This window comes from Engystomops pustulosus, chromosome 7, assembly GCF_040894005.1.
Source record: "Engystomops pustulosus chromosome 7, aEngPut4.maternal, whole genome shotgun sequence".
NCBI lineage: Eukaryota > Metazoa > Chordata > Amphibia > Anura > Leptodactylidae > Engystomops > Engystomops pustulosus.
In genome coordinates this window covers 142,634,869-142,658,376 of record NC_092417.1, presented here as the reverse complement: position 1 = coordinate 142,658,376, position 23,508 = coordinate 142,634,869, and the positions used below count along the sequence as shown (strand labels likewise).

Here is a 23,508-nt window from a genome sequence, read left to right as displayed (position 1 = left end):
GCAGAACTTTTAATAGATGTATATTGGTAAAATACCCAATATCTTGCCCCCTACACTTACAGACACATTAAAGACACATTACAACCACTTTAAGCTCCCCTTTAAAATGTTCATGAGCACTGGTAAAATCTGAAAGCTGAGCTGTGATTGGTTTCCATGGGAAGCTAAGCACATTCTTACTCTTATGCAACTTGGTAAATCTTCCCCATTGAGTACACTGGAATACAACTGTAGCAAATGGCACTATCTCTCATTGAGTACATGGCATACAACTGTAGCAATTGGTACTACCTTATAGTGAGTACATGGGCATGCAGCAGAATTAATTGACACTACATTAAGTACATGGGCATGCAACAGTAGTAATGGGCAGTACCACTTATTGAGTAAATGGGCATAGAACTGTAGCAATTGGTGCTACTTATCCCCCCGGGTATTGAACTGTGGCAAATGACACTACGTCTCGCTGAGTACATGGGCATACAACAGTGACAATTGGCACTACCTTTCATAGAAGTACATGGGCATAGAACTGTAGCAATTGGTGCTACTTCTCATTGATTACATGGGCATACAGCAGTGGCATTTGGCACTACCTCTTACTGAGTACATGGGCATGGAACAGTAGCAATTGGCGCTACCTCTCATTGATTATATGGGCATACAACAGTGGCAATTGGCACTACCTTTCACTGAGTACGTGGGCATGGAACAGTAGCAATCAGCACTATCTCTCATTAAATAACATGGGCATACAACAGTGGCAATTGGCACTACCTATCACTGAGTAGATGGCCATGGAACAGTAGCAATTGGCACTACCTCTCATTGATTACATAGGCATACAACAGTGGCAATTGACACTACCTCTCACTGAGTACATGGGCATGGAACAGTAGCAATCGGCGCTACCTCTTATTGAGTACATGAGAATGAAACAGTAGCTATGGGCACTACCCTGAGTACATGGGCATACAAAAGTAGTCAAGCTCACATCAAATTACAAGTACAGCTGCTCTGTATTATTTGCCAGGTCTTGGTTGCAACATGTATGATAATTGCAGGAACAGAAAACATATTCATTCATTTTTCATGTTGTTTAAGGCTTCAGGTCAGTCTTCGACAGTTGTTCACAGCTGGTGGTCAGGCAGCCGTGCTTTACATGCAATGATCTACTCAATACTAAATGCAGTTTTCTGCTCCTAACCAAGTAATGAATATTAATCTACAATTAATGAAATTAATGGGATTAAGTATACCGTACTTTGTGACATTGGTCACAAAGCTTTGAAGCCACTGTGGCCTGTAAATGGCTATAAGACAACTGGCTGCAGCAGAAACATCTTTGTATTGTCTGTCTATAGTTGGACTAAAAGATTGTTAAAGGAGTTGTTATGAAAATGTATCAGCCAGGCGGGGGACGGAGTTTTAAAAAATTAAATCTGTATTCACCTCTTCTGTCGCGAACAGTGTCCCGTGCTACAGTACATCGGAGCCGTGCACCAGTTTGTTTACAGGGGCATGGACAACTTCTGGGTGGCTTGGCACACCCACCCATCTCCTGTACCAGCGTCATATTCGGCACTGGAAGAGGAGACCTTTAAGGCCTGCCCTCTTCGAATAATCCCCCCTCCCTCAGTCTAGATTAGCTCATTTGCTATTTGCAGAATTGTGCCAGGACTCTTCTGGGGAGGTTTTTTAAGACAGACATACTTTGTGCCAGTCTTAATAAACCCCACACTGGTACACAAGATGCTGGATTTACTAAGAAATTGTGACCTCTTAATAATTCCTGCTCAGCACTTAGACACCAGAATGAAATCTATGCCAGCCACAAACGTCAGCTATACCCCAGAATTGTTTAGGGTTCCTTGTCGATGACACATTTATTTCAGTGGTGAAATTTTCATGGGTTATCTGACATTACGATTATTAATATCATCCTTACCACGATAAATCATAGCTCCGTGATGCTCAGGAACTATCGACTACAAAAGAAAATTGTTTCCTCTGATGAGTTGCAAATGGAATTTCAATATCTTTATGGCTTTAGTTAAGGTCTAGAATGATAAAATAGCTGAAGTTTCCAATTTAACATTTCTGGTAAATAAATCTCATGGGAATTACATTCAACTATGGTCAGTACGGAAGAAGTGGTGTATCCAATAGTTAATAGAATTAATAGTAATCAATAAGGTATAATTACATTATCTTAGGTGTTGTTACCAAAATCAATTATTGGCCCCATCAATGTCAATATTACGTTAGAGAAAATATTGACTCTCAACTACTCAACCCTTCACTCATGAAAAGAGCCATTAGAGATTGGACCAATACTGCAGAACGTTGCGTCTCTTAGCCTGCATCTTTCTCCTCCTGTACGCCCCCGTCTGTGTGTAGGACTCGTCTCCCGCCTGCAAATTAATTCTATCAGTCAGGAAAAGGTTGATCTGTGTACATACTGAGTAGAATAAGTATGGATCTATGAATAATGGGGGTTCCATGTACAGGATTTAAAGTGAACCAAACAAGCAAACCTGATCTATAGACAAAATCTTATTCCATCAAGTCTTGTATTATTTGTTATATAATTGGCTTTTGGTTTTTTAATTATTTTTCTCTCCTAGAATAAAAGCCTGTCATTTTTCATTCTACTGGAAGTAGCAGATACTTGAGACATCAATACTCTATGTTACACTCTATGGGTTTGCTTTTAATTAGGTCATTTTATCCTGAAAAGGCTGTAAATTACATCATCTATTGGTCCAAATAGGCCGTCAATCTGGGAGACATTGTCCTGTCTAATCAGACATTTGAGCCATTCATTCAGTGTGTGTTTTTTGTAGTGTAGTCTTCATCAAGGCAGTATGAAGGGAGTATGAAATATGATCTATCTATCTATCTATGTGTATATATATATATATATATATATATATATATATATATATGCCTCCAGTTGCATTAATCATGCCTCGTATGCCAGTTTTTTACTGTACAAGGCATGGCAAAGTCAAAATTCTTGGCGCACAGTGTGGGAAATTCCAACTTTTTCTTTTTGGTTTTCCCCATAAAAGTGGATGTGGAACATAGTGGGCTGCATATGGACACACCAGAAATTAAATTATGGACACGACAAATTAACTATAACCTTCCCCAGAGTACTTATGGCTTAAATCTACGCTGCACTGCAATACTTGGCATGGATTTCATTCCATTGCTCTAGTGCTATGTGGGAATTACTAAGAGGTCGGGACTTCTTTCGAAAACCGGTGGATCCTGCTGACCAGGAGGCATCATTCTCCTAACAGATACATAGCATACATGGGTACAATTGTCAGGTCCACCCCAGCTCTTGCCTAGCATAGAACTGCACTTTAGCCTACGCCCGAACCTGGCGCAGGCTAATCGCATCCCATCGCAGGGCCACTGCATGTCCCGGGAATACTCACTTCCCCACTCGAATAGCATAGGGTGGCGGAATGGGCGCAATACCCCAATACTGCTGATGCTGCTGTGATCACACAACGTAAGCTTGAATGTTTCTTCCACATTCTATTCCTTGTATTTACTTTATAACTTCCAATCATATTAGGGAGAAAGCATAGAGTTGCGTTAATTCACTTTTCTTGATGCTACAGGCAGTACTCAGGTTATATACACAATAGGTTCTTTAGGTTTGTACTTAAGTTGAATTTGTATATACGTGGGAACAGGTCTATTTTCGATTTGTAACTCCAGACAAAAACTTTTTTTTGACCCATTGACAATTGGATTTACTACATTTTTTCTGATCATTGCAGCCTGGGACTAAAGTAAAGCATCCAGAGAGGTCACCAGAGGTCACAGTGGTCAGAGAGGCCCGTCCGTAACTAGGGGTCATCTGTAAGTCGGGGACTGCCTGACTGTATAGTGAAATAAGGCTGCATCCTGCCATTGAATGACACTAACAAACAGAACAAAAATGAACAGTTTTTTATAGCTTATGTATATGAATTTATTAGGTAAATATCCTAAAAGGGTAGTTATGTGGATCACTGGAATACACTTTAGTAGAAATTAGGGATTTAGAAACCTCCTAAAAGATTATTATCCATTTTTATTATTATTGTTATTGCTGTTGTTTTATTTTTTTGCAAAGTGATTAAAAGTAGAGCAAGGATTCCAAATATTTTCCAATTCCCATATAGCCTTTATTATGAGCAGGGTATAGAATATGGAAAATTGCAATTATGTACACAAGACTTTTTTAGAAGAAGTTTTTTTTATTGATTTACATGTATTTTTCGGCCAAAAATTTGGTTTTAACTGGATTCTTTAAAAAAATTTGCTGATTCTCTGCTGCCCCATTCTGACCTCTTCTGTATATTTTGGTCAGCTGATTTATGCCTGTGATTGGTTCACAATTCATCTACTTAAAAAAATTAATTCTGCAACGGGCTCAACGCAACATAGCTACTGCAGGAAACAAAGCTAGATTTTTATAACCTATTACAAATGTGTTTTCAACCTATAGTGTATATTTTTATCTGCTCTATTTTTAAACTTCTATGCTAAATGTTATATCCACTGCTGATCCACCTTTATCAAATGATATCCATAAAACTAGAGGGATCCGAGTTGGATTATTGACTGAATTAGTGTTCCTGAACTGGACAACGACCCAACGACTATTCTATGGTTACCAACTACTCTATGGAAGCTGCCCCCCCCCCTATGAGCCTACCACCTGTTTAAAGGGTTCTCCCGAGGTTGAAAAACATGTCTGTTTTCTTCCAAAAACAGCACCACACCTGACCATGGGTAGTGTGTTGTATTGCAACTATGTTCCATTCATCTCTATGCAGCTAAGCTGCAATACCTATAAAAACCATGGTCAGGTCTGGCGCTGTTTTTGGAAGAAAGAAGACATGTTTTTAAACCTTGGACAGGTGGTTTACCCCTTAAACAGGTGGTATGCTCACAGGGGGCAGCTTCTATAGAGTATAATGGGGGAGCAAATAGAGACCAAGGTTTCCAAAGGGATTTCTTGATTTGGTTATATATGGTATAGAATGTTTACAAACCTTATTAAGTCATTTAAGGTTTAAGGTGGTGGTTTATGGGCTGAAAACAGCTGATTGCAACACGGGGGTCAAAATCCCATTAACTGCTTGCTTTATTTTCTTGTTTCGCTTACCCATTTTTTATATTTTTGGGGGCTCCAAGTTATTGTTATTGGAGTTGTTACCTAAAGGCAAGATGAGCAATTCTATAGAACCTTTTAAGAGTATGGACCCTATGTTTTGTCTTTCCAGGTCTTTGGTTGAAGGATTTGAAGGACACAAGAATTAGTTTGCAAGAGTATTGAGTGCATATGCTGTATTATGCTCATGGCACCTTCAGGTGATCTCCACTCTCAGTACTTTACAAGTTTACTTTATGAGGGCCAACTGGTGAGGCAGGGCCACTAATAGATGATACAGAACCCTAAGTACCCCCCTTAGAACTGATTGTATTGTTAGGCTGTAGTTTGTCAGGTGCTTCAGTTTAAATGAAGACAACATCCCCTATGACAAGTTTATGTCACCTTCAATTTGACAGCAGTGTAAAGTACCACCTCCGCACACATGTGCTCGGTCCTTATGGAATACAAGGTTTTCTTCTCACATTTTATGTGGATATAGATTTTCAAGAATCCTAGACTTTCGAATTCATGTGTGCCATACTTTTGGAGGCAGATAAACTAAAAATATAGATTGGTGTGTAAAGTCTTTCTTAAAGGGATTTAATGAAATTAAATTGTGGGGCTGCAACTCCTGGCTACTAAATCAATTGACTGAAGGGACCTTGCTTAGATAATTGACATGATTGTTTTTGCGGAAAACCTTTTTAATAGAAATCATTGTTTGAACTTGATGTTTTTTGTAACCACAGTTGAACAGACTTGAAAAACCTTGAATGGGACTAAACTGCAATCTGAGACACATCCAATGGACACAAATTGTGCTGTTGGGCAGGCAAAAGACAACCATGTATTCTAGTTGATACAACCCCTTTAAACTGTTTGTTGTATCAACTTTTTAACCTATATTTGAAGTTCTTTTGAATACATTTTTAGCATAAATTAATTTAAATGTATAAATATATATAGTAGTTTTGACCGAGTATTTTTTGCCTCTTCTCCCTGATCCTCATCGTCTCTCAGCCAAATGCTGTGTCTCCATTGACAGGACGTGGGGAAAACAGGAGCTATCACACCAATTCTCTTTTATCTCACTCAGAAGCAGCATGAGGAACATTACAGAGAATTATTGAACAGTAATGGTGTCAATAAAGCTCTTGAGTTGGTACTGGAATATACTATTATCTTCATGGCGTTTCCTACTCCTTCAGTAGTTATTGGAGGAATACTAGTTAAAAGGGTTGAAGAGTTATTATATATCTTAACAGGGTCTAATAGGGTCACCAATATTGTGGTAAAATTTGTCTGTTGTCAGTGGGAGCTGCAGGTCATGTGCCCCGCAGGCAGCAGGACTCAGGACATTCTTTGACGTCCTGTGTCCTGCAGACTTCTGGCAAATGAAATGGCCATATAGTCATTACTATCTGCACACCCCACTGCAATAACCACTCCTATGTCAGTACTTGGAGGGTGCCATGGGCATCTACAGGATGTGCCAAGGGCATGCATGTGGCGATGACTAAGTTTTATCAAAAAACAGAAAAACAGGGGAAAGGAGAAGACTCAGCCTGATCCCAAAAACAAAGTGTGCCCCCGTATAAATTTTGGCACCCAGTCTATTGCCCCAAAAGAAACATGAAATGTATATCCTATTGTACTCCCTGAAAGAGGAGAAATAAGGCAAGACTATGACATAAAAAGAAGGTAAAAATGTTACAATCTTTATTAACGTAAATTAATTGATACTTAGTAACAATGGTGGTACACAGAAAAAAGCGGTCATGCCCGGACATATATTGGAGATATATGGAGAATATATATAAATGGTGCACAAAAGGACTGGTTAGAATGTAAAGGATAGAGCCCCACAAGCTATATTAAGCTGATACTGAGTATTGCACAGCAAAAAGCTTGTGCCATGTGGGAATTGGAGAAGGGACACAAATGTTAGAATACCAGTCCTTACAGGTAGAGAGTGGAATAAACTCCGATGTCCAGGAATGGCCGCGTCCCCATGTGGTGATGACTACACAGCCTTCATCCTGGGGAAGCCAGGAGGACACAGGACGTCGCAGAAAGTCCAAGTTCTGCTGTCATTAGGTCATGAGACTACTGGCTGCCACAGACAACAGATACAATTTACCTGGGTGAATGCAATATTAGTGACTTCATGAGGGTAAAGATTCTTATTAGTGACCTACCTCTTAAAGGGGGGAATGGGATGTGGGAGCCTGATAAGTAGAGAAGAAGAATCTTTCTCTGGTGAGATACACTCACCGGCCACTTTATTAGGTACACCTGTCCAACTGCTCAATAACACTTAATTTCTAATCAGCCAATCACATGGCGGCAACTCAGTGCATTTAGGCATATAGACATGGTCAAGACAATCTCCTGCAGTTCAAACCGAGCATCAGTATGGGGAAGAAAGGTGATTTGAGTGCCTTTGAACGTGGCATGGTTGTTGGTGCCAGAAGGGCTGGTCTGAGTATTTCAGAAACTGCTGAGCTACTGGGATTTTCATGCACAACCATCTTAAGGGTTTACAGAGAATGGTCCGAAAAAGAAAAAAAAAACAAGGGAGCGGCAGTTCTGTGTGCGGAAATGCCTTGTTGATGCCAGAGGTCAGAGGAGAATGGGCAGTCTGGTTCGAGCTGATGGAAAGGCAACAGTGACTCAAATCTCCACCCGTTACAACCAAGGTAGGCAGAAGAGCATCTCTGAACCCACAGTACGTCGAACTTTGAGGCAGATGGGCTACAGCAGCAGAAGACCACACCGGGTGCCACTCCTTTAAGCTAAGAACAGGAAACTGAGGCTACAATTTGCACAAGCTCATCGAAATTGGACAGTAGAAGATCGGAAAAACATTGCCTGGTCTGATGAGTCTCGATTTCTGCTGCGACATTTGGATAGTAGGGTCAGAATTTGGCGTCAACAACATGAAAGCATGGATCCATCCTGCCTTGTATCAACGGTTCAGGCTGGTGGTGGTGGTGTCATGGTGTGGGGAATATTTTCTTGGCACTCTTTGGGCCCCTTGGTACCAATTGAGCATTGTTGCAACGCCACAGCCTGCCTGAGTATTGTTGCTGACCAATTCCATCCCTTTATGACCACAATGTACCCAACATCTGATGGCTACTTTCAGCAGGATAATGCTCCATGTCATACAGTTGGAATCATCTCAGACTGGTTTCTTGAACATGACAATAAGTTCACTGTACTCAAATGGCCTCCACAGTCACCAGATCTCAATCCAATAGAGCATCTTTGGGATGTGGTGGAACGGGAGATTCGCATCATGGATGTGCAGCCGACAAATCTGCGGCAACTGTGTGATGCCATCATGTCAATATGGACCAAAATCTCTGAGGAAGGCTTCCAGCACCTTGTTGAATCTATGCCACGAAGAATTGAGGCAGTTCTGAAGGCAAAAGGGGGTCCAACCCGTTACTAGCATGGTGTATCTAATAAAGTGGCCGGTGAGTGTATATTCTAAAGTTACTTATTCAATATTGATTTATGCAAAGTTGGAAAAGTTGGTAACTATCTAAAGATTATTTCCTTTATTAACTTTCTTAACTAAGAAATAAGACAAAAAGCACTGCATTCATTTGTCATATAAATATATAACATTGCTACTAAAATAGTTTCCTAATTGAACATCTGCTCCAAGATCACAGACAAAGCAACACCTTTGTCTCTAGAACAAAAAAAGCACATTATACCGCCACATCCCAGGCGTTCAGGCAAATTATAGAGCTTTACGACGTGCAAATGGCATGACCGTTACAGTCCAATCTAACACCCGAAAATCGACCCGTCCTTCACGTTTTAGTTTCATTAAATGACAATCTGCAGCGTTGAAGATGTGAGGTATTGACATGTTTGTGGAGGTGCTTGAATTGCTCATTATACAAGCCCCTTCATAGTGTAGGAGCGTGGTAGACACTGGGGTGGGAGCGTGCTATGTGCAGTAGAAGACAATGGTGTTAATGGAATGGATTTGTTTATGAGCTTATTCTGCCTACATTAAACCCCCCTCCCCCATGCACAGAGGCTCCAAATCATGAGTAAACAATAGTACGTCACGGGTGGTTCATTTCTTTTTGAGCAGTAGGCGGCACCATTGTTAATCCGGGGTTGATTGTACAGTTTTGAGCTTTAAATCTATAAAAACGAGTGAACGCTGCAGTCTGATTATGTGCCGAGGAGAAGAGATCATTTCTATAATAGAGTCTTGATTGTTAATACAAACTAGAGATCTGGGTCTAAAAATGAGCCATTCATTGTATCCTGCAGGGTTTTTTTGTGTTTCTTAAAGTTGCCATGTAGTAGTGTTTAGGCACGAGTTCAGGTTCCTCCTGTTCTCGCAATGTCTGCTGTGCCGTGTATTTGATTAAACACATTTGGCTCAGCGTGTGGAGAAGGTGTATCTGAGTGTTAATAAAACTTAAAGGGGTAAATAGTACATTGCAGAATGGATGGGAATATGAAATAAAGGGAGAGATTTGCTACAGATGTGTTCCCATCACGGTCCTCTGTGAGATGACCACCATAAAAACATGATCTTGTAGTACTTTGGGGCACATTTATAAAGGGTCCTGCAGCCGCGATTCCGTCAGGTTTTCCCGAATATTTCTGTTTCTGAATTGCCTCGGGATTTGCCGCACGTGATCGGATTGTGGCGCATCGGTGCCGCGACAGAGATTGGGGGGCGTGGCCATCGGACACCCCGACAGAATTTTAAAAAATAATTGTGTCACAAGATCAGCACTTCCATGCACCGGGAAGAAGAAGGTTGAACTCCGGCAGACCTCAGCGCAGCAGCGACACCTGCTGAATATCGGGCACACAACCTTAGTGAATCCTCGCAGACCTGAATCCTCGTCGGACAACGCGTCGCGGGATCGCGATTGGACTGGGTAAGTAAATGTGCCCCTTTGTGTCAAGATGTCTATGTGCAGCCAAGTTATGGTTGTGTTGTAAGCTGAAAGAGCCACCAACAACAGCAAAATGTGCCTGATAGATTTGTTTCATGAATGAGAAAACTCAGAGGGGGCTGAGGCAGGAATAACCACAAAAAGTAAAGTTACTTATGTGGCTCCAGCTCTTGATTTAGGTTTAGTATCAGTTTTTTCATTCCCCGCACTGCCGGCTTGGCCTGAAGTGTCAAGGGTCATGGGACCTGTAGTGGTTAAGCAGTTAGATTGTTAGATTTCCAAGGACTCCTACAAATTGGATATTAGAGAAGCAAATAAAAATGAAGATACAGATAATTGTTTGTGGGCTCTAGCTCAGTATATCGGGGTAAGAAGCATTGTGCATAGAGAACAGTTTTATGAGATAAGTCAGATAACTACTCTGTAATGGAAGCGAAATTATGGATCACATGGCCAATAAATGTTTTATCATGCTAAATTCTCTACAAATGTCTGACTTTTCCAACTTAACCAGTAAATAATCTCTTATCTGAGCAGGTAGGCTCTTATTGACCAGCCTTTTTTGGGGAATGTTCTACAGTAAATCCACACTTCTCCACCTTAAGATATGAGGACCTAGAATTGATAAGAGTGTCCTCTACCCACCTCTCACAAGTGGCAGGGGTAATGTAACTCTCAGATCACTCATAGTTTATATGGCTGAAAAAAGACACATGCCTATCAAGTTCATCCAAGGAAGGGATGGAAGGGAAGAGGTTGGATGAGGAAGGGATTTATGGGAAACAATGCATAACCGTCAATGTTATTTAGGGATTGATTTTAAGGAATCAAAGAAGGTCAGCTCCATTGGTTGTGTCTAATGGGGGGCGTTTTCCTGACGTGTTACCCGAATATTTCCGATTTGCACCGATTTCCCCTGAATTGCCCCGGGATTTTGGCGCACGTGATCGGATTGTGCCGCATCGGCGCTGGCATGCACGCAACGGAAATCGGGGGGCGTGGCCGAACAAAAACCCGACGGATTCGGAAAAACCGCCGCATTTAAAACAAAAAATCTGTGGCGGAGCTTGCACTTACCGGTGAACTCTAGCGCATTCCGATGCTTTTCAGCGCAGCAGCGCCACCTGGTGGACGGCGGAGGAACTACCTTAATAAATCCCGTCCGGATCCGAATCCAGCGCAGAGAACGCGCTGCTGGATCGCGAATGGACCGGGTAAGTAAATCTGCCCCAATAAGTCAGACTCAGGCAAAGCCCATGGACAATACAAATTATCAATAATATCAAAAATATCAATTGTATATTTGGCAACAATTCTGCAGAAAAACTTTTTTCTTATATGAAAGTTCTTTTGTAGATTTTAGAAGTTTTTAAAATCTGCTGTGAAAATTCACCGAAAAAGTTGACAATGTAAGATTAATATATTCACTACTTGCTAATTCACTCGTGAAAATCAGCGGCGTGCCATTCAGATTTCTGAAAATGTGCAGATTCCATAGAAGTAAATGGGAGTAGTCTATGACTAAGGGCACACAATTTGTTCAAGTTGCCCGAAACGCGTCAACCAGTATGGATGCCAATGCCAACCTGTTAATTTTTAACATGCCCTAAATAAATCAATGATTTTTAATTGTAGTGCTGGGATCCTTCTTCATTTTCTCAAGCAAACCAAATTTCTTGAAACCTTCATCCAATTAACCTTTTCTGTATTCTGCTGTGGATTTGCTGCTAAAGGCTTCAGAAACAAAGGAAGGAAATCTACCATTAAAATACATTAGGATAAACCAGAGACACTTACTCATAGATCCAGGCACCGTGGCTGTCGCAATCTTTTTATATTTGTTATCAATGCCATCCTTTCTTCTAAAATCAACTTTTCCAATTATGCTAATGAGCCAACAGTGTGAAGGGCATGCTACAGAAGCCCTCTGGCTCCATGACTTGTTGGTACACTGCAGCAGCAGGTCTCAGTCTACCTGTAATCTCAGCAGCAGTGGGAGGGGGGTAGTGCTCCTTGCACAATGTAACAGCCTGTGAATCTGCAGAATACAGCGCCCATACCCTTTTTGACTCTGGTCCCTGGTTTATCATGATGGATTTTGATGGTACATTTTCGTTAAGGTTGTATCCGCCATGGCTCCAGTAGAAAGCAAAGGGTTGTGCCAGTCACAAGCAGGTCATGGAATCAACTTCATTGACCCAGAGTGTGCAGTTATAATAATCTCAACACCAATATAGACCCTTTACATCTCTGGGCCGGACCAGTCCCTGTAGGTACAGTATACCTTTTTAAAGTGTGGCATGTCAGATGCCATCTTATTGGCCAACTCATTTTGGATTACTGACCATTCAAAAGAAAACAATGCTATTGCCATGTTTTTCAGTATACACATTGTCTTCTATCAGTTCTATGAGATGCTGCAGTATAGTTTGAGAGGACATAAATATATCATAGTGTTAAGTACCATATAAAGCTATGCCTCGAAAGACAATGACGGATTAATAGAGGAGGAAGACAGTGGATGAGGAGTGGGAGGAGAGGCATCATAAACATGTTAGAAGGAGGAGAAGCAGTGAGATTGTAATGCAGGGGAGGAGTGGAGGAGGGAGATAGCTGTGTGACTGAAGACAATACATGTGGGGAGAGGGGAGAGATGCAAAGCCTAGAGGGAAAGAGTAGAAATGGCACCAGAGTCACAATACCTAGAAATATTTCCAAAACTCCCCACCATATGGTTGTGTGATATTAATAATTGGTAATCATACAGACTAAGGTGAAAGAGCAGGGCACTGTGTCAGTGGTCAGCCGTGGAGGAGGAAGGATCAGGACAGATGGAGAAACCAGCATGACAGAATGGGAAGTAAGAGATGTGAGATGGAGTGAAAGGGGAAACATGTGTCAATGGAAGAGCAGAGAGAGCGCTAAGGATGTGTTCACACCCGTGATTTTTCAATCAGTCGCTGATTTAAAATTATCCCTACAACAGAAATCTATCCCTCAGATTTCTAAAAATGGAATTGTGGCTTACACTTCTATGAATCTGTAAACTTTTGACACCCTATTGAATGGGACAAGGCAGCATGTCTACCCAATCCAATCAGCTCAAGAAAGGATTGGGAGAAATTTCAATTTTGTAGTTTATCAAGCATGGTAAAGATTATCAATGAGAAAGATGAGAGGCAGAATTAATTCCTCAAACGGTTTTAATTTAGACCCTAAGTTAGAGCTGCCTCACCCCTTCTCATAAGTCCATATTCAGTTTGGCTCTAGCTACGCCTCTAAGTCAAAAGAACTCTACATATCACTTATGATATATCACAACTTAAACAATGACATATATATACTGTGTGTCCCCAATGAGTGAGAAACTCATTTCAGCACCTAATACTTGCACAAAGTGATGGCCAAAAGCAGAGCACCTGTCAACTTAATTCTGTAAAAAATAAAACTTTTGCAACATCCCCCACCGGGGCTTTGCCTTTTCTTGGGTCCTGGAGGCAGCCGGGGCCCAGAATACCCGAGTGGCTGTCAGTTGCGGCCTAGGCACGCTGTGGTCACAGTGCTTGGTATGGGGACCGGAGGGCTGTCCTACAGCCTGGCAGGTCTCCAGCAGGTGGTGTGTGCAAGAAATATGTAGCGAGGGAGAGGCTGATGTACTGGTTCTCTCTGGGGCAACCCCTTAGTGTCTATAGTATATGTCCCTTGGGTAATGGATAGGGAGCCCTTGGTGGTGATACAGCCGTATCCAGGGATCAGACAGAGGCAACGTTGTGCAAAAAAACTCATGGTTCTTTATTGGAACAACTGCAGGCAACGGGCCAAACGTTCTTGTTACAGATTTCAGATTGTTGGAGATTTCAGACTACTGGAGTGGTCATGGAGAGTAATCCTCAGGAGTAGATTCACCAGCCTGGTAGTAGATACAGCTAGGTTGGGGGTGTGTCCAAATGTGTCTGTGCTAGAGGTGCACAGACACTTTCTCTTCCTCTCAGTGTGTGTTCTGGAAGATGTGCTCTCTAGTAAAGCTGAGCCCAAGAGCTGCTCATGTGGTGAGAGCATGTGCTCAGAAGCAAGGCCTAAGAGCTAGCCCCTCCCTGTCCAGGGGTTTTGTTAAACTCTGGTCAGGTGGTGGCTCACTCCCCAATCACACTCCAGTGTACATAAAGGAATACAATAACTCTCAGATGCTTAACCCTTGCCTGCCCAGGCAATATGTCCTAGTAGTCCTACGGAATTCCCTCTTTATGAGTTGATCAGACTCACTAGATGGATTCTATCAGACTGAGGGCCTCATTCACAACTACTCCTCTGCCCATGTATTGGCAGGGATGTTGCACTTTTTTATTGAAACGTATTAAAATGCAGAGACATGACTATCCCTACTAAAGATCTGAGGCCCTTAGTCATAACTTTTACAGGAAGCAGCATGTCTTCATGTTATGAGCCACCCCTGAGGCACAAAAAGGAATAATAAACAGCCCAAACATCACAGCAAATATGAATAATTCCTGTAATAGTACCAGGGGCATAACTGCAGGGGTAACAGTAAAGAGGGGCCCCATTATGGGACCTAACCTCCCCTACTTACGCCCCCGAATAGTACCATGGTTCTTACATGATATTGGCATTGATTGTGAATGTGCTGCGGAGTTCATCTTTTGAAACCTCAAAAATTTTGCCATTTTTTTTATCCACCTGAAGGATCCATGTACATAACATGTGTTTATTTATTATTTCCATAAATTTTTCTAGTCCACACACAAAAAATATATATTTTGTTAGTATTTCCTGGTTTAACAGTTACTTTCTTTTCTGTGTAACCTAGCAACAGGTCTTAAAAAATAGACAACATAAAGGTGCAGTCAGCATTTTTTTAGCATTTTTTTGCTCTGTCGCTTCGGCCTCTTGATGTCCTCTTAGATTGTCCGCGCCATCTCCGGACATGGTCAATTTAGAGTAGGATTTACTTAAATCCTTCTAATATTCTGACATTGCCAAGATTTTCTCTATAAATTTGGGACAAATTGAACAAAATTTGGAAAGTTGGTGTTCCTGTCCCTGGAGGGTGCCAGCCTGTGCCTCTCAGAATTTGGAAGTTAGGATATGAAAAATTGGAGTCACATAATACATGTTGTTCTATATTACAGACACAAAGATGGGAAGTAGTGATGGTAAAAAAGATGAGAAAACAAGAATAGCAATATGTGAGAGGACAGTACAAAATGAGAGGAGCGGGATGATAAATGAGAGAGCCAACATTATGAAGAGAGGAAGATACGCAGAGGGGGGCTGTAGTGTCACACGCCTCTTGCTTTCTAACAGGCTTCCAGCTGGCTCCTGTGTTACTTGGCCATATGTCTGCCCTCTTCAGTTGTCTAATAAATATTCAGAAAGTAAAGGAGGTATGGGGTGTTACAAATGGCCTGTTAACCTGTTCATACCTTCTGTTGTTACCCCTGCCTTAGGAAATCATTACCCATTAGCCTGGAAATCCCATTTTTTCAGGACGTTGTGGACATTGTTTGGAAGACTGAGGTGCCACGTTGTATTTTCAAGTGCCCTTTTTATACCATTCAATCACAATCAGAGGAATCACATCAAGGTTAAACATGTTAGCCTTCCCCATTGCATTGCATTATCCAGTTTTTGTTCCGTTTCTCTAATACTTCTTACAATTGCTGACACTTTCTCTTGCTCCTTCTCAGACCCAGTTTACAGCCTTGTCAGTTACACTTTTCTTATATTTCAACCCAATTTCTTTTCCTAGTCATTCATTATCTCTCTTTTTCTCTTAGGAGCTCCAACCAGTGAGATAATTATAGTCTCCGGTGTCCTCGCCCTCAGCTTGAGTATCACTATTGTAATGTGTGGTCTCTGTCAGTGGTGCCAGCGAAAACTGGTAAGTAAGCAGGATCTGTCTCTCTTGATCCTTTTTCTTATTACTCTAAGTTTGCAAATTGTTTGAGTATGCATTTATAAAACATGATCAAAGTTGACAGGCGGAGAGAACACATAATGTAAATGTAGTATCTTTTCTTATGTAATTATACAGTGGGTGAGATAAATATTCAACACGTCATCAATTTTATAAGTAAATATATTTCTAAATGCTCTATTAACATGGTAACAACAGATTTTGGTAACAACCCATCCAATCCACACTGGCAAAGATATCAAACCGTAGATGTCCATTGACACAGGGAAAAAGTTTTGAACACATGAAGAAAGGGAGATGCAAAAAGCCATAGAAAGTCATGACACCAGCTGAAATCTATCAAAAATGAGAAAGAAATCCCAACACCAAATGAAAAATAAAATGAGCAGGGTCAACGGATGTCCTATAAAAAGTTTTTATGACCAAGTTGCCCTACAATAAAACATCTTATAGTGGCAATTTGCAGGATGCCATCCTTTGAAACTATGGCAGAGCAAGGAAAGCACAATAGAAGGTGTAAAACATAATTTGACCCTGGATAAATAAAGGTTGGAGGTCAAGCCCTGATGCCTGAGCCCATTTATGAATAGCTGTTCAGCTTTTTGGTATTTATGGGCAATGCTTAAGATAGGTCATCAATCTCAGTAGCACAATAACTACATAGTGGCTGGTGCAGATACATATCTAGCTTAACAAATTGTATCCAGAAAACCCAATGGAACCTACTTAGATGCAAACCCCTGACCCTGTCATTCTTTTGAACACGGAGAAATTACAGTCCACAAAATCCATGGAGTAATAAAAATGATTTGTATTTACTCTGCAAATTCTGATCTGTAATAGGAGCACATATGATTATTAACTGTTATGTCTGGTGCCTACCGGGACTCCATGTGAACAATGCTATATTAGTTACTATATTCACTGAGTTTATCTCTTCTAGCTTTTCCTATTTACCTCTGATCAGGATCCCCCAAAAGAGTGGAAACAGAGAGATGTATTTAAGTTGTCCGTGTATTACATGGACAGGTATCCCTGTAATGTAATTTTACATTTAATTACTAAGTATCATAACTCAAACCTATAACCTGTTGTTCCAGTAGAAGGAACAAACAAACAGCAGGTAGTGGATCCACTGTACTATCCAAATGGTTTGACTTTGGGTCACCAGTGTGGACATTATCCCTCGTCTTCTCTGGCTGGCCCAGACAGGTCAGTAGATGCTGGGGAAGAGGGCCAGGGCTCAAGCAAAGTGTAGTCAAAGTGTAGTCAAAGACAGTCTGGTTTTCAGGGCAGGCAACAATACAGCCAAATCCGATACTCAACAGAGCAGCAAATAGACAGGGTACAAGCAAGAGTTTGGGACAGGCACATGAACAAGAATCAGGTCTAGAAGGGGTCATCAACGGAGAAGAATCAGAATCAGGGAACAGACAAGGGGTACAAGCATGGTAATACAGACACTAGGAGAAGACATCATTCCGGGGAAGACAGTAACCACAAGCCTCAAACAACTACAATTTGGAGAGGGTGCCTTTTATCATCAGAGTTGTGCACAAACTGGCCATGTACACGTTAGCAGTGGGCACTTTAAATGGCTTGGTAAGCATGAACGGACCCAGAAGCCACTTTCCTGCAGCAGAAGTTGATACCCGGCCACGACGCCACAACGGAAGAAGATGTAGCAGCAGCAGCACATTGGCGTGGGGCATAGACCATTGCCCTTATAGGGAGTATGCTAAATTTGCCCATATTACAGGAAAATTCCTTCATTGCTCAAAATATAGATCAGAATAGCAGAATAAGATGAAACTAAATCCCTGGATCAAACTTGAATATTCATGGCATAACTCTAATTCCCATAAACTTTGAAGCCATCCCTCTTGAATATTTACAATGTATCGACCATCACGTCATCTATTAGCAGTGAATTCATCATCTCACCGCCCACTACCACTATCTGTCACAATTCTGAGACCATTTTTCCTGTAGGCACTGGCATCTTTATAGGCCCAGAAGGGGTTCTCTGATGACACCACCCCGCTAGTTAGATGTTATTTGAATGATTATAGAACGGTAATGATGGAGATCCCTAAGGCCCCAGGCGATGATAGCCATATCTTCCCTCCCTGTAATCCTGTCCTCATGCCCAAGGCTAAGACCATTCAAGTCCATTCCTTCCTTTACTTAGTCCAGCACAGCTATTCATATGTCTTCTTGCCAAGAAGTAAAGTGATCTTAATGGCTTCACATCTGTTCCAAAGAACTTAGGTGGATGTCTTTGCAGTTTAATGCAAAATACCCCAGGGAAGGTTGCAAGTGAAATATAGAAGGAGAGGATTTATTCTCAGATATAAATGGAACAAATATATACAACTGCATTTTAATGACTGTCCTTCAACTTTTAATGCACATTTATTCTGTGCCAGATTCTACCTATAACAACTTATATTTCTGCTGAAAATGTGAAGGTGATTTCAAGGTGGTGTATTTTTTATTCTACAAAGCACCATGGAAACCACATTTGGCCACATAGCCGGGCAGATTTGGGGGCTTGTGCAAGAAATAAAAGAAACATAAATACAGTATTGATATAGATACATGCCTTATTAATAGGGATGAACAGACTTATTAAAAATTCAGGTTCAGCCTGTTTCGGACAAACCCAATTTTAAAAACTCTGTGACTAGTCCCCCACTGATTTTGAGTGTTAACCATTTAAATGTGGCTGGCGTGGTTCAGCCATTTAAATGTGCTGATGACTTTGCAGACGTCATTTAAACCAATGATTGGTGCCAGCGCCAATTGTGGACAATAACAGCAGGGAAGTTGAGCCAGACCAACTCCCGACCTTCTAATGTAGTTCACGGTCAGGTTCAAGGCACCCGAATCCTGAAAGCTCGGTGTTAACCGGAACTTTGTGGTTCAGGTCTGCTTATCTCTGCTTATTAAGACTCTGGAGATCTGTAGGTGGCATCTCAGGGTAAGTTTTGGATTTGCCATATCATATCTTTCCAATTCCCTGGAAAATGGGAAAATGGGTAAATCAGGTGTCCAGGTACATGATGGAAGCCAAATAGTGTTGGATTTTGGGGGCTTACAGGCAGTGTTGCATCCGGAGGACTCAGGTCCACCAAGAAATCATTCATAGAACTCACCTCTAAGTTTCATGGTAATCCATGTCATTATCCGTGCACACACAGGACATACCTTAAAGGAAACCTACCACTTCTGAAGGTAGGTATGAGATACAAACACCGGGCACCAGCTCAGGGTGAGCTGGTGCCGGTGCTTAGTCTCGTTAGTGTTAAAACCGCGGTATCGCGGTTTTAACACTTTTGAAACTTTCTAGCAGAAACTGCTTCGGCGCTTCGTGCACACGATCGTGCGCGCGCCTACATTGGAAACGCCGCAGGCGTTGCGCGCGCACGGTCGCGCGCAGCGCCGAAGCAGTTTCTGCTAGAAAGTTTCAAAAGTGTTAAAACCGCGATACCGCGGTTTTAACACTAACGAGACTAAGCACCGGCACCAGCTCACCCTGAGCTGGTGCCCGGTGTTTGTATCTCATACCTACCTTCAGAAGTGGTAGGTTTCCTTTAAGATCTAATCAACCCATTAGAAATAAATGCTGGTGGAGGATGATATGTTCCAAAGTCTCCTCCAAATTGGATCTGGTAAGGCCCGTGGATCCAGTTGTATTAGACATTACTGTTCAGTATATATTAATAAGTTTTGTAGTTACGGCCCTTCCACAAGTGGAGGCAGACATTACCTAATGGTACACATACAGTCACATACAGTGCTAAAATATCTTCCTGGTTTGCCCAAGTCACTAGCACTTCAGCTTCTTGCTACTGTACTTCAGATTACTATATTACATACAGATCTATAAGACACTCTTCTGCCAGTGACCATTTATATAAAAGATTGGGAAACTGATACAGTAAGTAACTTGAGTACTCAAAGCTCTTAAAGGCAAAACCCAGAAAAATTATAAAACACTTCTAATTATTGTTAAATATTTGTCATTTTGAAGGCAACCAAAACCTAAAAGATTTTGGACCATTATGCATAGAGAATGTATTTTGCTGGAGGATCTTTCTTGTTCTGTCTTACACAAACATCTAGTTGATATGAATAGGTATCGCATAATACAGTATTTTTCGGACTATAAGGTGTACATAAAATCCTTTGATTTTCTCAGAAATCAAAGGTGCGCCTTATAGTGCAGTGCGCCTTACAGACAACAGCTGCCTTGAAGTGTGCACAGTTCTGCCACCTGCTGGTCATTCATCCTTATAATCAGGTGCGCCTTATAATCCGGTGTGCCTTATTTATGAGCATAGATGTTTTAGCAGGCATTTAATGATGGTGCGCTTTATAACCCGGTGCACCTTATACACCGAGAAATACGGTACTACATTCTTATTCTTATGGCTATATAAAAGAATACATTGTAAGCCATAGAATAGAGAAGAAGTGAGACCCAATAGTACTTTGCTATTCCTGTTCTGATGCTCTGTGACTTCCCAACATGAACATGTGGCTAATACAACCAATTGCAAACTTGTTAACACCCCTGAGGTTATATCTGCAGTCCGGGATTGGCTGCAGTGGTCATATATCCATGTTGGGACATCATTGATGGAGGCCAGCATACAGAGACCAATGCCAGTAGGAGGACAGGAAAGCATTAGGCTATATTTAAAAGGGTGGTCCACTTTTAGCAAATAATTGATAGTGTTTGTGAAATGAAAACTTACACAGTTTTGCTCCATGTTTACTTCCTGTGGTAAAAATCTGTCCAAGGTCATGTGATGTCATGTGTCACACGGGTGCAGGGTTCCTTACAGTCACAGCATCATAGTTGTGTGTTATAATGAGCTGCACATCTCGTTACCATGGAACAGAAGTAAACAATGATCCTTCCAGCAATCAGAGATAATAATAATATTTCCTTTATTTATGGGGCTCACAATCTAATCAACCTACTAGTTTGTTTTGGAGTGTGGGAGGAAACCGGAGGACCCAGATGAAACCCACACAAACACAGAGAGAACATACAAACTCTTTGCAGATGTTGAACCTAGGACTTGAACCCAGGACCCCATCATTGCAAAGCTGTAATGCTAACCACTGAGCCACCAGGCCCTAGAGATCTAGAAAACCATGAGAAATTCATACAGAACATATATTGGAAAATTGTATACATTTTCATTACACAAACATTAGCAATTATTTGCTGAAAGTGGACTATCCCTTTAAATATATGTACGTTCCATTACCCAGAAATTTGGCAAAACTATTTCATACAAACTGTTTTTCCTCATTGTGCTGACTATCTACAATAACAGAGATATGAAATATAATATTTTCCATTTAATATTTAATTTGCCCGGCTGGTACATTGTTTAGTCGCAACACAAGTAAAAGTTGTCTGATAGATCAGTGTTTTGCAGACTAGCACAAGTACACAGAGCTTTCCTACTGGTGCACTAAATTCCCATCACGGATATAGAAAATGGAGTTCGTGCTGTGAATCCTTTATTGGAAAATGCTGTTCAAGCTTCTGATACTTAAATTGCCTGATACAGAATCTCTTGCTTGAGATGAAACCCATAAAACATTCCCATGGTTAAAACCTCAAATTAGCATGTTGACGTGCCGGATGTATATTGGAGGAATTAATTTCCAAAATTGATATTCTTTGCTGTGGCGCGTTGGGTCTGTAATTTTTACAATATCCGCACCATCCCTGATACACTTTTATGGAGAGTCCATTCATAATGTGAAAGCGTTCATGAATGAAAACATACAGATAGGCACGTGCATATTCCCAAGCGGAGACATAAGAGTCCCTCCGGGAAAAGGGGTAGGAAAAGGACCTCAGGGCTGTCGAAGTTGAGGTTTGGGATAGAATTTACAAAAGCTATTAAAGAGGTATCATTAAGTAATTATTATAGGATTATTCAATTTAATGTAGTTCACAAATGACATTATACGCCAAAGAATTTAATTAGGAAAATTCAAAATGAAGAAGTTGTGGAAAGACGGATAAAGATTACATACATGTTATATGGGCCTGCCCAAAATATCTTTATACTGGAACCAAATACCGGCAGTCCCCGACTTAAGGACACCTGACTTACAGACAACCTCTCTGCTCACTGTGACCTCTGGTGAAGCTCTCTGGATGCTTTACTATAGTCCCAGACTGCAATGATCAGCTGTAAGGTGTCTGTAATGAAGCTTTATTGATAATCCTTGTTCCCATTACAGCACAACATTTTGAAAATCCAAGTGTTACTGGGACAAAAATTTTTTTATCTGGATCTACAATTACAAAATATACAAGTTCTGACTTACATACAAATTCATCTACCTGTAATTAGAACTATTGAATCCTGATACAGAGGTAGATGTTAGAATGTTTGAGGCGTTATTTGGGATTGGTGAAACAGGATTATTCCCCCTGGAGGAGAATAAATTTGTGGGCAGACTATTAGTTATAAGGAAATGGGACACAGCTGAGTTACCAGCCTATGAAAATTGGTTGAAATTAGACAAAAAAGGTTAAGGAATACTAGAAATGGTATTGGGAAAATGGAGTACTGGATAGGGAGTGGGTTGCGAAACAAACATGAGCTTAAAGAAAGTGATCCCCTTATATTTATTTATTTATATAAGGCTGAAAAAAGTTGCACATCGTAGGGAAGCTTATGATGAAACCTGCCCCCCCCCCCTGCTGAAACGGATCTATCAGGATGCTCCTGCTACCTGTAAAATTCCCCGGGTGGCTGTGTTGCAGGGCAATAGCCTGCACCAGTTCCCATGATGGCCCATTCCATCCCTGGTACAGCCCCTTTAGACTGACCTGCCATGGAGTTGGCATAAGTGGGTAAATAGTCACAATTCCTGGCCGTGTGCCAGGAATTGCGACTATTTCAGGGCTTGTATTCCAGAAAGCTGGCATACAAACGCGAATAAATCTGACCTATAGTATAAACTGAATCAAAGACCCCCCCAACCAATAAAGTACAGTGACTATAATCTGTAAGGTTGTGACACTCAACAATGATATCTAGGCGGTTCATGGTACTTTTTAGTTATTTCACCCCAAAAACTTCCTCTGATAAAGTATTCTGTTTTCATATTGCTTTAACAGTAAATAATTCATTCATGTTGGTGTAGACATCTTGTTTTCTCCAAATAAAATAACCAAATCTTTGATCATCTTTCCAAGTACAGTAAATTCCATTTATTACTTTCACGATTTTTTAAAGGCAATTTTACAGTTAATTAGATAAAAACAGAAAAAAATAACAACCACAGCACAGAAGTTATTTAGCCTTCAACGTCCTCATAGATTATATAGAACACTTAGGGTCCATTTATTTATTTTTTGAAAACATGTACATCCACATGAGATCAATAGGAATCCTTGATGCCAAATAACTGTTTTACAA

The 23,508-nt window shown here is 41.0% G+C and overlaps 1 protein-coding gene across 4 annotated transcripts in view; it reads left to right on the top strand.

Moving 5' to 3' along the window:
• Positions 1 to 23,508, top strand: part of SYT7 (synaptotagmin 7) — a 298,312-nt gene that overhangs the window by 101,979 nt on the left and 172,825 nt on the right. For all 4 annotated transcript variants that reach the window (XM_072118060.1, XM_072118059.1, XM_072118061.1 and 1 more), the window contains exon 2: positions 15,903 to 16,006. In XM_072118060.1, coding sequence (XP_071974161.1) covers positions 15,903 to 16,006 — 104 coding nt within the window. The remainder of the gene's footprint in view (positions 1 to 15,902; positions 16,007 to 23,508) is intronic.